The sequence below is a fragment of the Camelina sativa genome, chromosome 10 (genome assembly GCF_030686135.1).
Source record: "Camelina sativa cultivar CO46 ecotype springtype chromosome 10, ASM3068613v1".
NCBI classification, from domain to species: Eukaryota; Viridiplantae; Streptophyta; class Magnoliopsida; order Brassicales; family Brassicaceae; genus Camelina; species Camelina sativa.
The window spans coordinates 9,396,936-9,413,528 of NC_141889.1; the positions used below are offsets into that span (position 1 = coordinate 9,396,936).

The window sequence follows — 16,593 nt, forward strand, 5'->3', positions numbered from 1 at the left end:
TGATCACTAAGCACATGGTCTAGAGGGATATTAGATTCCAAGTTCAATATGTGGCGATGTAGTGGACATGGTTTATGGTTACCGGTTGTTTTGGTCAAGATCGGTTCCTTATCTGATTATATTTATAAAAGAGTAAGAAAAAAAAATCGATGAGAACATGTGTTCGACTTATATTGAACTAACAATAGCTTAAAGATGATGGATTGAATTGTGGGAAAAAGGAAGTGAGAAGAAATTGAAACAGTCAAGTCAAAACCATGAAAATCCTTAAATTCTAACATTGAAAATGATTTGATTTTGTTTTTATAAGGAATATATATATATATACCTTGAGTATAATAGTGGAATATTACGTAAGAGGAAGCTACAAGATAGTGATTGAAGATAGATATAAGTTGCTTACCACTGCATTTGAATTAAGAACATATTTTTTTTTGTTGCATTTATTATATGTTTCTTGGTCTGCAATTTAGGTTCCGTATTACTTGCACGTATCAACCATCTTAAACAAATCTTGATATGCTTCTCCTCTTTCTGCAAGACAAATCAAATTTCACGTGCACCTAAAACCATCCCAATTGGTTTATCGATAAAGTATTTCACATGTTACTTAATTTTATTTTATATTTTTTTTAAAAAGTACTTGACAAAAATCCTAATTGAAATATTCACGACTAGTTTAGAAACCCCGCATCTAAGAATATTAAATCTAAAAAATTATTTAATAGTATATTTAGGACTTGAATGGTTACTAATATTTAGGTGAATTTTGGTTTTTGATTGTTTGAAAATCTATTTTTTAACCATTCAATATTTTTAAAAATTGGATTTCCTAAGAAAACCAGTTTTTGAATAGTTTTTCCAATTTTCAAAGAGAAACTAAAAACCATAACTTTTAGGTTTTTATGGAAAACTTTTATATTCCACGTAATGTTTTAATTTTGATTTTTTTTGGTTTATTAATTTTAAAATATACTGCAAAAACCAAAATCCAAAAACTAAAATCTAAAAACTAAAATCCAATTAAAAACCTGTTGCCATTCATAGCCTAAGCAACGTGATCTTTCTTCCGAAAATCAAAAGACTATCAAGGAAGATGTTATGTAGAATTACAGAGAAAACAAACGAAACTACGTTATTTCGATGTTACTGTAGAATTACATATGACGAAACAAGATTGAAAGAGACTCATTCAAAAAAGTAGTTTAATTTGAATCAGATAAGCTTGGTTGAAAGTTGAAACAGACGAATAAATCTATAGAAAAATCATCCACACATATTTTTGTTTGTTTACATTCACATGGAGAAAAATAAAATAAACACATTAAAGACTTTCCCAAAAATAAAAATAAACAGAGAAGATTTATCCACACGAAGACAAACCAAATTAAAAAAAAAAAAAAGAATGAAAAATAAGTTTTTTTTTTTCCTTTTTTTGTTACGTACAAAGATGTTTTCATACAAGAGAAGTAATGATACCATCTTGAAACACACATCAAGGCTTTGGTGGTTCAGCCACTGGCGCCGTCGTCGTTTCCGGTTCCTTAACCGGAGTTTCAACCACCGCCGGAGCTGGAGTAGCTTCTTCCTTTTTCACTTCTTCAACAGGCTTCGTCTCCTCTACCTCCGGTTTCTTCTCTTCCACGACCGCGGTTGTAGCGGTCTCGTCTTTCTTAATCTCTTCAACAATATCCTTCTCTTTCTCACCACTTGTTTCTTCGGTTTTGACCGGTTCTTCAGTTTTGGCTGGCTCTTCGGTTTTGGCCGGTTCCTCGACCACAACTTCTCGTGTCTTCACCTCCTCGGGGAGGAACACACATACCTTCTCGAATAAGAACGTGACCGGTCCTGCGACATAGTTAGCTCCATAGGTAGACGAAGCGTCTTTCACAGCCGTTGATCCGGGGAATTCTGAAATTACATGTCACGTCATAAATCAAACACAAATATAATAATTTAAAGTTTACGAATTAGCCAATTTAGTATATGCATAGATAAATTCAAGACCACATACTGTAAGCAACTCTCGCCAGGATCGGGCATCACCATCCATATATGTCACAATCCTTACGACTATATATATATATATATATATAACTTTGACTCTACTATATGAAAGAAATAGTATATGATTTAACCTCGAGATATACATGCGTAGGAGAGAAATATAAGACATGATAAGAATCCAAAGTTTTTGCCAGCAGATATTTGATATATAAGACAAAAAACGATAATTATATAAGACAAGCTTAAGCATTTGTATTGTTGTCGGGATATGTTAAAACAGAGACGTGATAAAAGCGTACCAATTTTGACAAGCTCCTCGAGATACTTCACCACAGCCGCTGAGTTTTTCTTCAAACCAGCCTCCTTAGGGTCTCTCACCAAAGCCTGCCCGTTTTAATTTTTTTTTTTAGTTACAGTTAGTATGATTTTGGATGGTAATTTTAAAATTAGAGCATCAAATTAAATAAAAATGAAGATAGGGACCTTGACTTCGGCAGACGTGGCCTCATAGGTTTCCACGACCTTTGGTTGGAGTTCTGTCTTTTTCTCCTCAATTTCCTTGTTGATTGTTTCCTATTATACGTATCATTTGATTATTCATCATACGTGCCCAAATTAGCAAACACACATAAAACCCAAACTTTCAAAATAAATAATACTAATAATATGGATTGAGTGGATAATTATTGTACTCAAGTGCTAAATTCCAATTGATAAGTGGTTATTGTTATATTTGTCTTCTCTTTTTTAGGAATCAAACAAAAATAATTTTTAAAAAATATTATTACAGCAAATAAACACCTACGCATATAGATGATATTTAATAATTTAGGGATCAAATAATTGTGTCTCATGGGACCTCTAGCTAAATAATTAACAGAATATTAAAAATTATTGTAGGAATACCTTAGAGTCATCAAAGGTCTTGCAAGCTTCAGCAGCAGCAGCCTTCTTAGCGCTATTCTTCTCGAATAACTTCTTGAATTTTGGAACAACCTTAGAATTCCAGTATCCCATTTTCTAATTTAGTTAAGTTTAACCTTCTGTTTAATTACCTGTCAAAGAAAAATAATGAATGTTACACAAAAGAGTTATATTCATATATATGAAAAAAATCAAACCTCTCTATCTATATATTAACACCCATGTTACTTATGTGTGCATAGTACATATCTACTGGTGAAAAAAACAAAAGTACATATTTAATGTTCTAAAAACGACAAAAGCCAAGAACAGCAAAAAAAAATATTTATGCTTATTGTAATAGTATTCCTTCAATCAATATCTTAACTACTCACTCCTAAAAGATATTGTTTATATTGGTAATAGTAATTTTATCCACACCAAAACTATATTGCCTGGAGACTAGAATTGACATGCCAAGCTTTTTTAATTTAGTGTTAGTTATCTCTTAATCGTTATCTTCTGAATCGAAACCTAAAGTTTCACTATGAAAGATGAACTTCTCGTATATAAATATTTCAACGTAGATCACGATTGAGTACAGAACGTGATCTATGTTTATAACTACTACATATTCTGTATCATCACGAACTTTGTTTCTCTATATATGGAAGATAATACCGAACAACAACCCTAGACTAGTAATAATAAAACAGAGTTCATTATAAGAAGAATTTTTAAAATCGTATCTATGATCGAAACGACGTATATATGAGTATAGAAACATATAATATGAGTTTGATAAAGAGGCTTACTTGAAACTGTTGGGAGATCTCTCTCCTCGTATTGATCTGTTCTTCTTCTTCTTCTTCTCTGAACACACGAAACTGATTAATTTGTCACTCTGAATTTAAGAAACCCTTTTCGCGTCATATAGACAGGTTTCTTTTGAAATAACCCCTCGTGTTTCTCCTTAATTACGGTTTCTGCCATCCCTTCTTTCTCGTTTTACCCTTCTTGCCTCGTTGGCGTCAAAACCGTTTCTGTTTCCGGTTAACACAATCTCAGTTCATTGAACTAAATTAAACCGGAATTACTTTTAACATACATCTTCAATTCATGGTTTGGTTTGAGTGTAGAACATAAAACCGGCAAATAAAGAGGTGTGGTTTTAATACCTCCGGTTTTGGTATGATGTTGATTTTGGATTCCGGTTCTCGTCGATTTATAGGAAAAAGGATCAAAGACAGCGGTAACAAATAGTAAAAATTGGGGAATCGGTAAAAGCAGAAGAAGAAGGGGTAAAAACGTAGGAAAATAATGCCAGCTGGCAGTCACATCAATCACAGTTGGCAAAATATGGAATTAGGGCCCAGCACCAATAGGATTGTTAATTCAGGATGGTGATCTGTGTAGGTGTAACAAATACGCCTCTTACTTATCTCATACTACTACTGTATTATTCATATTATATAATATGTACATTGATTATTCTGTTTATAGTTTAACACAAACAATTTATGTAATCTATCATGTGTATTTATTTCATTCATCTGTTGTTAGACTTGTGGTATACGTCCTTTTTTCTTAGATAGGATTATGCCAAAGCGATGCCAATACGAAAAACCAAAATCACTCTTTACTGTATAATGTATTTTCGATTTATTTTAGGTTTTGCTTTCTTTCAAATTTAACTTTTTTATGCTTTCAAAATTATTGAGAGAAGCCACAGAGTCTTTGAAGATCCAGATTCTTAATTATTTTTTTTATTTTTTTGGACAACCCAGGTTCTTAATTATTAAGAATTACATTTCGTCGTAAAACCATACGTCGACCAATATTATAGATTCCTCCTAAACTGAAAAGTATTAGATTGAATAATAAAAACCATGTCTATGTATAATCTTTGATAACTGTTTTAGCTTGAAAGGGTTTCGGGTCTATTTTCTAAAGTCTCTTTGATCACCATTTGAGGAAACCTTTTTCCTAAAACCAATCCAGTTTCGGGTCTATTTTCCAAACTGAAATGTGGAAAACTCGAAACTTTTACGATATAAATTTTTAAAAAATTATACTCAGACATTGTTTTCTTATACTTGATGTTCTCATCTACATAATAAGAAAATAAGAAGAAAAATTATTCAAAGGTTCATACACTCTTCTTCTAATGAATGATAGTATGATACTTTTATGTTAAAACCAATTTTTGACTAAGAATAATTTAGTACCAAACTAATTCTTAACTCGAAATACTCATTAAAAAATATTGAAAAATGTACTCTGGTATTTTAAGAGTATATATATTGGTGTTAGGAACCGAATGAACAAAAATAATTAAAATTACTGAAAAGTATAGGAAAGTATTTCACATGGCTTAGCTGTTTTAAAAAAAATTAGGCTGTCTAGAAAACAAAAACAAAAATTATAATATGAACTAAATGATTATAGATAATTAATTATAGCACAAGACAGACATCCCACCCTCAATATCTTTATAGCAAACAAGGAAATCTCCCATCAAAAACATGGTTTACACTCCTAGCTCACTTCAATTTTTAAAAAAATAAGAGAACGAACCTCAATGGTTCACGATGATCATATTATTTTTTCAATGATTTTTATAGTTCTGTACACATCAGATAATGAATAAATTAATATGTATTTTAATCAGGAAATAATTTTTAAATGCATTTTTGCATAGGTTTTGTAAGTAAGTGCTCTTTTAACTCATTATATGTATTTTGACGGCTATATTTGTTTATCGTTTAAAAAAAATACAAGTTATAAGGTTTTTCAATTTGGCAATATAATGGAGGCCATTTAGGTGAAGATGGCAGAATACATGCACATGGGTTGCCTTTACTATCTGTTGTCTTTGATGAACAAAACAATGGACAACCATCCATTATATATGAAGATCCTATGATATATCATTCATTTCATCAGTTTTCACATATTCACACACATACATAAATACACATTACATATATATACACATGCATACACCCGAACATTACAGGTATATATATAGATATATGTTCATTTTTTTGTTCACCTACAATTGTTGATATACATATTTACTCGAGTATAACAGTTTGACTAAAATTATACGAAGCTTAACTGGATGTATGTGTATATTTCTTGGTTTTATAGAACATGTTACGTTGATATTTTAAAAGATTTTTTTTATTTATTGATAATTTGTTTATTGGGCCTTTTGACCGGAACCCACTCTAATCCATTTAATCCAAGATGAGTGATGCCAAAGAGAAGAGCTGAAGAGCTATATAGCATTGTCTCTACCCTTTTTAGCCTAGACCGCTAAACGCTCTCATGTGAATCTTATAGTAAGCCCATGTTTCAAAGTAATTATTAATAGTCTACGTATTTCCTTATCATAGTCAGTGATCATCTGTTTCATCAACAACAATTGTGGCAACTCTCAAATGAAATATATACTCTGCTTTGGCAATTTTCTTTTATTCGTTTCAAGTTCTTTCACCAAATTATTGGCATATATATGATTCTGAGGTACAAAGGTCTTGGCCTATAGTTTCTTGATTTGTAATCTCAAAGGGGGTATTTTAGTCCTCCAACCATGCTCTCCTCAATGACTTTTTGCCATTATGTGTTCAAGCACTTGTTCACCAGTTTTTGGCATGTACCACCAAAATTCATATCATTGTCATATATCTGAACATCCATAAGCTTTTTCTTTGATTCAAGAGTGAATAGGATTTAATAATCTGCCTTATGCTATAGTAGACAATTTATTCCATTAAGTGAACGTATTAGATATCCGTTTATACAAGGTAATTCTTAGTAGATTGTTACAACTCACTGTTAACACTAAAGCAGCAAAGACTATCTTAGTCAAAATGTTTGATAGCAAAGGGTAAAGCAAAAACTCTCACAGAAACAGAACATTTTGAAACAACCAGTAAAGCATAACTCTCAACTCATTTTATCTATTAAATCATTTGATCCACTAACCCATTTTATTCATGAATTCATTAGAGTAAAATTTTTTTGATTCGTTAAAGTTCATGGATTGGATTGGATTGAGTTGAGTTGATCCATGAAATTTTACTCATTTTGACATCCCTACCTACACTATGGGCGGGTTTAAAAATTTTCTTTTTAAAAACATAAAATAAAATATACAGTACTCGGTGATATAATATACCGTATACAAAAACTAGTTAATGCGTGTAGAAAATGTGAAAAAGTCTTTCAAAATAATTGGTCGCATGACCAAATAAAAGAACAATAGTAGTAGAGCCGTAGGCCCATAGGAGAACAGATATCTGATACCGAAATTTAATCTAAGGCAAAAGAACACTTTGAAATATCTTAGAAGGAAACGTTTGTGTCGAGAGGAACATAGTTATGAGTAGGCCTGGGCGTTTTACCTGTACCCGAACCGTATCCGATCCGAAAAACTCGGATACGGATATGCACCGAACCAAAGATAATAACCGAACGGTTATTGATTTATCAATCCATCGGACATCAGACAGGATCGGATAAAAACCGAAATCCGAAGAACACCCGAACTCATCCGATCCCCGTTTCCTTTTCTCTCTCGATCCTCCGAGATACATCGATCTCCACTTCCCTTATCTCTCGCGATCTATACACCGGTATGGTTGTATCCATGATCTTCTTCCCTTATCTCTCGCGATTCTCTACATATAAAAGCAAAACCCTTTCCATGGAATCCCTAATACAATTCTCGTCGCCCCACTCTTCTCCATCGAAGGTATCAAGAAATCGATATCGGTAAGTCTATGATTCATATTCTTTCTTAGTTATTCTATTATTCTTTTTTTCCTTGAGAGGAATTCAAGTTGTAGTGAAATCTGTATTTTAGTTGTTTGATTTTTTGGTTTAATTTGCTTGATTCTTAACTCCTAAATTAGATTAGTTAATGGTTTGCTTGATCCCGATTCTGAGTATTATAGTTCTTTGCTCTTGTTAGAAGTGAGTATTATAGTTCTCTTCTCCATTTAGAAACAAAGTTATGATCCGTATAAGTTTGTTTTTCAAGTTTAGATAGAAACAAAATTTTGAGTAGTATGAATGATAACTATGATCCCTATAAGTCTTCTACTCAGTCCCGATTCTTAGTAGTGAGTATTATTGTTATCTTCTCCAGTTAGAAACAAAGATCATATGCTTCGTATAAGTTGGTTTTCAAGTTTAGATAGAAACAAAATTTTGAGTAGTGTGAATGATAAGTATGATCCGTATAAGTCTTCTACTCAATCTCGATTCTTAGTAGTGAGTATTATTGTTCTCTTCTCTAGTTAGAAACAAAATTCAGATGATTCGTATAAGTTGGTTTATTAACTTGCATTCTTTGTCTTTTTAGATGGGTTCCTCACCATTTCTAGACAACATTGACAAGGAGAAAGATGGCCCAAATTTGATACCTGAGAGTGGAAACAAAAGGAAAGATGGTCCATCAGATGGTGAAGGCTCAATACAACCGGACCAACCAAAGAGAAAGCCGAGTACAAGATCTACTATTTGGGGACATTTCACAAGATTTGATGACAATGTTAAGCGATGTAAGTGCAATTACTGCCACAAGTCTTATGGTTGTGATTCAAAGTCAGGGACTTCTCACTTGAAGGCTCATATGGAGAGCTGCAAGCATTTTCAAGCATGGAAGCAGAAACAATCACAGACTGTGATTAACAATCAGGGACAACTTCAGAGTGGAAAATTTACTGAAGAAGTGTTCAGGGAGGCTTCGAATGAGATGATTGTACTGTCAGAGCTGCCACTTGCTTTCATTGAAAGCATCGGTTGGAAACATTTCTGCAACAAAGTCAACCTCTACAAACCACATTCCAGAAGAACAGCTACAAAAGACATTGTTAGAATGTATGTGGAGATGAAAGCATCTCTGAAAACTTGGATTGTTGCTAGTAAGCCAAGAGTCTCCTTGACAACTGACATATGGGTTGCTAAAGCAAAATGTGCTAGTTACATGGTAATAACTGCACACTTCATTGATGTTTCTTGGCGATTGAGGAAGCTAATTATTGGGTTCAAGTATATTACAGATCACAAAGGAACAACAATATCACGAGTTCTTCTTGACTGTTTGGCTGAGTGGGGCATAAAGAAGATTCTAACTGTGACAGTTGAAAATGCAACTGCAAATACTTCTGCTTTGAAAAAATTTCAGGAGGCATTCAGCTTAAGGAACAGTGAAGCATTTGTTTTAAATGGAGAGTGTATGCATATGAGGTGATGTGCGCATATACTCAATTTGACTGTTAGGGACGTGTTGCATGAATTGAGAGAGAATGTGACAGCCATACGCAATGCAGTTCAGTATGTGAGGTCTTCTACTAGTAGATGTGATTCGTTTGAACAAAAAGTTGTTTCAGGGAAGATGACTAGAGGGAGTTTACCGTTGTACATCAAAACAAGGTGGAATTCTAGATACTTAATGTTGTCAAGAGCTATTGATTGTAGAGTGGCATTTGATAGAATGGAGGCAGAAGACAAGATGTACAATGACTACTTTAATGAGGTTGAGAATGGGAAAAAAAGATTGGGCCGCCTACAAGAGCTGATTGGAATGCCATAGAAAGGTTAGTTAGATTTCTAATCATTTTCTACAATTCTACTTTGGTTATGTCTGCTTCAACTTCAGTTGCTTCTTATAAGTGTTATGGAGAGATAGTGACTATAGAGAGGAATTTGATCTCACTAAGCAATAGTATTGATAGTGACTTGAAATCAAAAGCCGATGCTATGTTGCTGAAGTTTGATAAGTACTGGGATGGATTCAGAAACATCAATATTTTTCTGATTGTTGCAAGTGTGTTTGATCCACGCAAGAAAATGCAATTTGCTAAGATGTGCTTTGACAATCTTTATGGGAAAAATACAACCGATTCTAAGGAGATGAGTGAATCAATCACAACCTTTTTGACATCCTTGTTTAAAGAGTATAGCAATCGGCTCCAAAAAGTACCAAGTGGTCAATCATCACAGTCTTCGACTTCTCTTAGCCAAGGTGAGTCCACTGATTTAATGTGTGATAGTATGGGGTATGAGAGGATGAACTTCATGTATAAGGAGTTGGTTGATGAGATTGGGGTTGATGATGGTAGGGATGAGTTGGATGTATATTTAAAGGAAAAAGTTGAAAATCCTAGAACCATTGTTGGATTAGAGTGGGGTGTACTGTCTTGGTGGAGGCTCAATAGTGGTAGGTATCCTGTTTTGTCAGAAATAGCTAGGGATGTTCTTGCAATGCAGGTGTCATCAGTTGCATCTGAAAGTGCATTTAGTACTAGTGGGAGGATCATAGAGCCACACAGAAGTTGTTTAACTCATTACATGGTGGAAGTTTTGATATGCACACATCAATGGATGAAGAATGAGAATCACTTAGGTGAGAAAGGAGTTGTTACGAATACACAATTGCTTGCCGACATTGAACTTCTTGATAAACTTGAAAAAGGTATGGCCAAACCGACTTTATTTATTCTTAGTAGTTTTAATGGATAACACTTATCACTTACTACTTCTCTTTCTTTTCAGAGTTTGAATGTCAAGACTTAAACTAGAAGACTTGATGTAGGCTAAACCCATCATTGAAGTCCTCGACAATGCATTACTTGAACTACTTTCAATTCTCTTTTATCTTTTTACTCATCTTTGTTCTTTTGGATGATGATTTACTTTGGTTTTTAGGATGTTCTTGTCTTGGTTTTACTTTTTTGGATGTTATTGGCATGGTTTTCACATTTTTGGGTTTTATTGACATGGTTTTAAACATTTGAGGATGTGATTGGCTTGTTTATTTTCTTAGTCTCGGATTGTTCACATTTCCAAAGAACAATCGGGTATAAAATATCCGAAACCTGTATCCGATTTATGAATATCCAATCCGAAATTCGATCCGACATTTAATAAATTATCCGTATAAATATTAGAATCCATATCCATTTTACCTGATATCCGAATTGTCTGATCCGAATCCGATCCGACATCCGAACGTCAATGCCTAATAATCCGTATGGATATTAGAATCCACATCCATTTTACCCGATACCCGAATCATCCGACCCGAAACCCGCTCCGATATCCGAACGCCCACAGCTAGTTATGACATTATGATGATCTCGATTCTCCTATGGCTCTTCTATTTTTTTTAACGAAAATAGAAAAAATATTCGCATATCATCAAGTTAAAATTAAAAGTCATTTTTAAGCCGTAAGATTAATAGCTTCAATACGATCGACAACAAAATTATTGGTTTTAGATATGATAGCAAGGGATGACCAAAACGGAGAAATTGGAGTACATGGAGAGACGAGAAGGCTGAAGAGGTGAACGAAGACAATTTTATTATTACTGCAAATGAATTTTTTAAATTGTATTTTGATATTTAATATTCTAATCTAAGAATAATCTACAATGTTTGTACTGGAGATTGCACAACTTAAACAAATAAAGATTTTGTGGGAAAGAGCAAGTAAGTTTTTTTATTAATCGGGGAAAATGTGAGATCGTCACTTAAAACAAGTCGGGATAGAGCTTGTTAGTTCACAAGCGAACTAGCAAGCTTAAAGTGACGAACTGAAAATAGGAATGAATTATACGAAAGACAATAATAGTTTTCGATGCAAAGTATTGCTCTGTAGGTATTGTCCGCGGGTCAGGATGGTGATCCCAATAAATGCTTTCTCCTTTTATAGGGTACTGTTGACCTAGGGGTGTCTAGGGTTTTCGTCGTGAATTCCCGAGATTGCCCTTTGCGGGAATTAGTGGACTTGCTCCCAATCTGGTCGGGCCGAGATTGTAATTAATGAGTCTTGTTGGGCCGAGTGGCATATTGGGCGTAGCCCATATCCAACAATAGTCCCCCCTTAGTCCGGAGAGCGACAGTTCTTCTGCGATCAACGGACGTGCTTGAATTATCTATTAATATGTCTGCTCGGCACAAATTACCTCGGGTCGCTTCTGGGGAACAAAATTGCTACAATGATTCTTCTGTAAATGCTAGGCTCGTCTTCTTGAGAGATACAATGAATATCCAACGGCTTTTGCTTTGAGTGCAGTATTCGATGAATTTATGGGAAATGAGTAGGTCGTAGATCGAGGTGGCGGATTTTGGTTGCTCCTATCCAAAACCCTAACAACCGCTGCCGAGAAAGCTTCTCATTGTGAGATTGCCTATGGTCGGTGATCGGCAAGATCTGCCGGTTAATCACCCTTGTTGGGGGCACCGAGAGTTACAGTCAGTAAATCTGAGATCGGCAGTCTCGGTGGGGTCGGCGAAGATGGTTGTTGTGAGGTATTGGAGAGCGGCAAGATGGTTCTCACGGGCATGAGAGTAGAGACGTGAATGCCAATTCTGTTTGCCCGAGCTCGGTGGAGGTCGACACCGTTTCTGAGCGGAGGTCGACATCATTTCCACTGTTAACTTACGAGCCTTGCTTCAATTCAGTATTTGATGGTTCTGGTGAGATCGATCTGGACGAGATCGGCGTTGATTGTTTTAGGGGAATCAGAGGCGAGCTCGGCGGTAAAGTGGTTGATGGTTACGAGCTCGGCGGATCGCGGGAGAGAGGTCGAGATGGGTTGAGCGGCAATGAGCTCGGCAGATCACATGAGAGAGTTTGAGATGGGTTGAACGGCAATAAGCTCGGCGCGGTTGCTCGGCAATCTCCTGGACTGAGCTCAGCGCGGTCGCTCCACCTTAGTCGTGAGTCCGTTTTAGTGGATTTTGGAGGTTGGCGTGTAGGAGAAATTGAGATCGACCCAACATGTGTGATGTCAGGTTGGCAGATGGAGATTGGCAAGTGGAGATTGGTAAGTGGATATTGGCGATATGAGCAAAAGAGGTGGTCGGCGATATGAGCGAGAGAGGAGGTCGGCGATTTGAGGTCGGCGAGTTAATATCAGCGAGATTGATATTGAAGTCGGCGAGTGAGATTGAGGTCGCCACCGAGAGTGAGATTGAGGTCGGCGACGAGAGTGAGATTGTGGTCGAGGTTGAGATCGTCGTCGTCAAAATTGAAATCGGCGAGTGAGATTGAGATTGCCACCGAGAGTGAGATTGAGGTCGCCACCGAGAGTGAGACTGAGGTCGGCAAGAGTGAGATCGTCGTCGTCGAACGGGGCCGAGAGGTGAAGAGAGGTCGGCGGACAAGGATTGATGAGTGCTGAGGTTGGTTCTCGCGAGATCGGCGGATTGAGGTCGGCGGGACGCTGTGCGATGCCCCGGAGTTCGGCAAATCCTCATTCCAGGTCGGCGCTTGTCCTACCATTGGGGCGAGCTCCGATGTCAACTCCTAAGATGGGTGTTCATGATGTGCGCTCGCATTCCACGTACTCTCATGGGAGCGGCAAGAAGATCTTTGATCGTCAATTTGAGGTCGACACATGTGATAGTGCGGGAGAAGGTTTTGAGGTCAGCACCAAGCTGCAGGTAGGCACAAAGCTAGAGGTCGGCACCAAACTTGAGGTAGGCACTAAGCTGGAGGTCGACACCAAAGTTGAGGTAGGCACCTAGGTAGAGGTTGGCATCAAGCTTGAGGTATGCGTCAAGCTAGAGGTCGACACCAAGATTGAGGTAGGCACCAAACTGTAGGTTGGCGCCAAGCTGGAGGTCGGCACCAAGCTGTAGATAGGTGCCAAGAGACTCGAGTGTTAGAGCGTCGAGCGTGAGAGCGTCGAGCGTGAGAACATCGAGCGTGAGACCGTCGAGCGCGAGAGCGTTGATTGTGAGGGCGGCAAGCATGAGAATGGCAAGCGCGAGAGAGTTAGCGTGAGAGCGTTTGACTGTGTGGGCGTCGAGCATGAGGGCAACAAGCGCGAGAGAGTCGAGCGTGAGAGCGTCGACTGTGAGGGCGTCGAGCATGAGGGCGACATGCATGTGAGCGTATGTTTGATATGCAGTAAGGCTTTGTGCTTTACCGGAGTAAAGTGGTAGGCGAGACGGACTCGCCATACCATTAGGTGCGGCTTTTGTGTCCGTTTTATCCTGTCGGTGTTTGGGATTGGCAAGAACTTGCAAGCCTGAGCTTGGCTTATTAGTTCAGGCGCCCTCAAGCTAGTGCGAGACTTGCTCCGCTTTTTTCTTGGTTTCGAGATGTATTTTACGGGGCGAGACATCTCTCGGCTTACCCTGTTACGTGTTTCGAATACCAAGTTTTTGGTTGGTAGTTGAGATGTGCTCGTCGTACCTTTTAGGTGCGACCCTGGTGTCCGGCTTACCTGGTGGGTGCCCTGAGGTCGGCAAGAGTGTGCAAGTAAGAACTTGGCTTATTCAAACTTGACCACCTGCTAGCTGAATGCGAGACTGGGCTCGACTTTCTTTGTGCGGATTATTTCACCGCTGCATCCATGTGGAACGCGTTTTAAATCGTACACCTGGCCAGGGCGACAATGTAGAAGCTGGACACTCGTTAAGACGGACTCGTTCGAGAGAGCTTGTTTGTGATTAAATGTACTCTTGCGAGTGTAATTTTTATTTTTATGTTTTGTTATAGCTGTGTCTTGTAAAAGGCTGCCTACGTACCCGTGAAAAGGGATCAAGCCATTCGTAGTTCAATTTGCGAAGAAAGAGCTCGGTATGACGAGCGTTCTTTTTTTTTTTTTTTTTTTTTGGCATAAGGGGTCTTGTTATTTTTCGATTTGGCTGAGTTCCACGACCGATTATCTTGATGGATGGTTTGACCTTGCGTCTTTCTCTTTTTCTACCTCGATGTACTTGTTAGCATGGTGCAGTGCGTCGTTGAGAGTCAGAGGCTCCTATATGATAATATTGTTCCTAAATCGAGACCCATATGCGAGAGCATTTCGGAGAGCTGATATTGCTGTGTCGTCAGCAATCGAGAGCTTCGAGACGGTTCTTTTAAACCTCTCCATGAAGTCTCGGAGAGATTCATCGTTCCGCTGGAACATGTTCCAGAGATCGGCGTTCGAGGCACCTCGAATCATAAACGTAGAGTGATGTTAGAGAAAGGCGGTGGTCAGCTCGTGATAGCTCCCTATCGAGTTTGGCGGGAGCCGGGAGAACCACCCCAGAGCTTCGTGGGCTAGATTCTCGACGAATAGCTGGCAGCAGCCAGCTTCGTACTCTTCGTCGCTGAAATGAGCTCGGCTGATTGCAAAACTCATTGAAGTTAAAAACGGTTTCTGATCATCTAATTCGTTGTACGGGGTGAACTTGAACTTGTTTACATAACGGACTTGAATGCGGGAGATCCGTGCTGTAAACGGTGAGCGCTGGACTTCTTCGAGCACTCGATCGAGGTTGGGAGTGGAGCTCGTGGCTCGATGGACTATGGAAGAGAGTTCGTGGACCATCGCCTCTAGGCGTCGTATGGTTTCAACCTTGAGATCGGCCTCGGGCTGTCGGATTGGCAATGTCGGAGTCGGCGGGCTGCCGCTCCTTTGGTCTTGGCCGTCTTGCAGCTCCTCATTTGGAGCTTCTCTACTGCGTCGATCAACGGATCCTACGATAATAGATGACGGGCGGCGTCTGTGGCTGTCGTATCGGTCCTCCACAGATGGCTGCGCTAGCAGGGCTGCTGTACGGGGCGTATTGGTCCTCAGATTCTCGTTCTCGCCGGCAGGGCTGCTGCCGTTTCGGCGCTCCCCCCTCCTTCGCTGGAGCTTACTGATTTGGTTCTGCGAGGCCTCTTGTGCGGCTGCGATGGCCTCGAGCCGTTCGTTTGTTCGTATTTCCTGGCCATCAAGACGACCGAGGATGACCTGCATCATATCGTCGAGTCTGTTTCTTTGTACGGGTAAGGGGAGAGTGGCACTGGGGAGAGTGGTAGCGTTGGTGAGAGCGGCGGTGAGGAGAGCAGCGACGTTGGTAACCAGCTGGTCTGCGGCAGGTCCGACTTCGGCGTGTGCAGCTACGAGAGGCTCGGAGGGTGCGTCGGGCGCCGGTGGAGGGATTGTGCTCGACAACGAGCCTTCGATTGGGCTCGGCAAGGAACCTTCGGTTGGGCTTGGTAGGGAGTTTGGCAGGGAGCTCGGCGGGGGGATAGTTCGTGTTCTCGTTCGCCCCCATCGCTGCTCCGTTGGCTGCTCCGCTGCTTCGTTGAAGTTTTCGCTGGGGTTCGTCATGACTCTTGAGACTTCGAAGAAGTGAGGATCGTCGGTCTTGATTCGTCAAAAAAAACGTTTTACTCTTGCCCCACGGTGGGCGCCAATTGTTTGTACTGGAGATTGCACAACTTAAACAAATAAAGATTTTGTGGGAAATAGCAAGTAAGTTCTTTTATTAATCGGGGAAAACGTGAGATCGTCACTTAAAACAAGTCGGGATAGAGCTTGTTAGTTCACAAGCGAACTAGCAAGCTTAAAGTGACGAACTGAAAATAGGAATGAATTATACGAAAGACAATAATAGTTTTCGATGCAAAGTATTGCTCTGTAGGTATTGTCCGCGGGTCAGGATGGTGATCCCAATAAATGTTTTTTCCTTTTATAGGGGACTGTTGACCTAGGGGTGTCTAGGGTTTTCGTCGTGAATTCCCGAGATTGCCCTTTACGGGAATTAGTGGACTTGCTCCCAATCTAGTCGGGTCGAGATTATAATTAATGAGTCTTGTTGGGCCGAGTGGCATAATGGGCGTAGCCCATATCCAACATACAAGTTCCTTTTTTATCACATTCAATATTTTTAG

The 16,593-nt window shown here is 38.7% G+C and overlaps 2 protein-coding genes across 2 annotated transcripts; one reads left to right on the plus strand and one right to left on the minus strand.

The window, feature by feature from the left end:
- Positions 1 to 1,229: 1,229 nt before the first annotated feature.
- LOC104718288 (plasma membrane-associated cation-binding protein 1) lies at positions 1,230 to 4,103 on the minus strand. Its single transcript, XM_010436005.2, has 5 exons — positions 3,726 to 4,103; positions 2,914 to 3,062; positions 2,491 to 2,580; positions 2,307 to 2,391; positions 1,230 to 1,911 (listed from the first exon to the last, which is right to left on the minus strand). The coding sequence occupies exons 2-5, from the start codon at positions 3,022 to 3,024 to the stop codon at positions 1,496 to 1,498; spliced, it is 702 nt and encodes a 233-aa protein (XP_010434307.2). The 5' UTR covers positions 3,025 to 3,062; positions 3,726 to 4,103; the 3' UTR covers positions 1,230 to 1,495.
- A 4,181-nt stretch (positions 4,104 to 8,284) lies between these two features.
- On the plus strand, positions 8,285 to 9,517 carry LOC147935936 (zinc finger BED domain-containing protein RICESLEEPER 3-like). Its single transcript, XM_087468526.1, has 2 exons — positions 8,285 to 9,158; positions 9,315 to 9,517. Exons 1-2 carry the CDS (start codon positions 8,285 to 8,287, stop codon positions 9,515 to 9,517), a joined length of 1,077 nt encoding a protein of 358 aa, XP_087324652.1.
- The last annotated feature ends 7,076 nt before the right edge of the window (positions 9,518 to 16,593 follow it).

Coding starts and splice junctions, on each gene's coding strand:
- LOC104718288 (XM_010436005.2), bottom strand. CDS start 3,024: ATGGGATACTGGAATTCTAAGGTTGTTCCAAAATTCAAGAAGTTATTC. Junction 2,581..2,913: donor AGACCTTTGATGACTCTAAG/GTATTCCTACAA, acceptor TACGTATAATAG/GAAACAATCAACAAGGAAAT. Junction 1,912..2,306: donor CGAGGAGCTTGTCAAAATTG/GTACGCTTTTAT, acceptor ATGTAATTTCAG/AATTCCCCGGATCAACGGCT.
- LOC147935936 (XM_087468526.1), top strand. CDS start 8,285: ATGGGTTCCTCACCATTTCTAGACAACATTGACAAGGAGAAAGATGGC. Junction 9,159..9,314: donor ATTTGTTTTAAATGGAGAGT/GTATGCATATGA, acceptor AAGTTGTTTCAG/GGAAGATGACTAGAGGGAGT.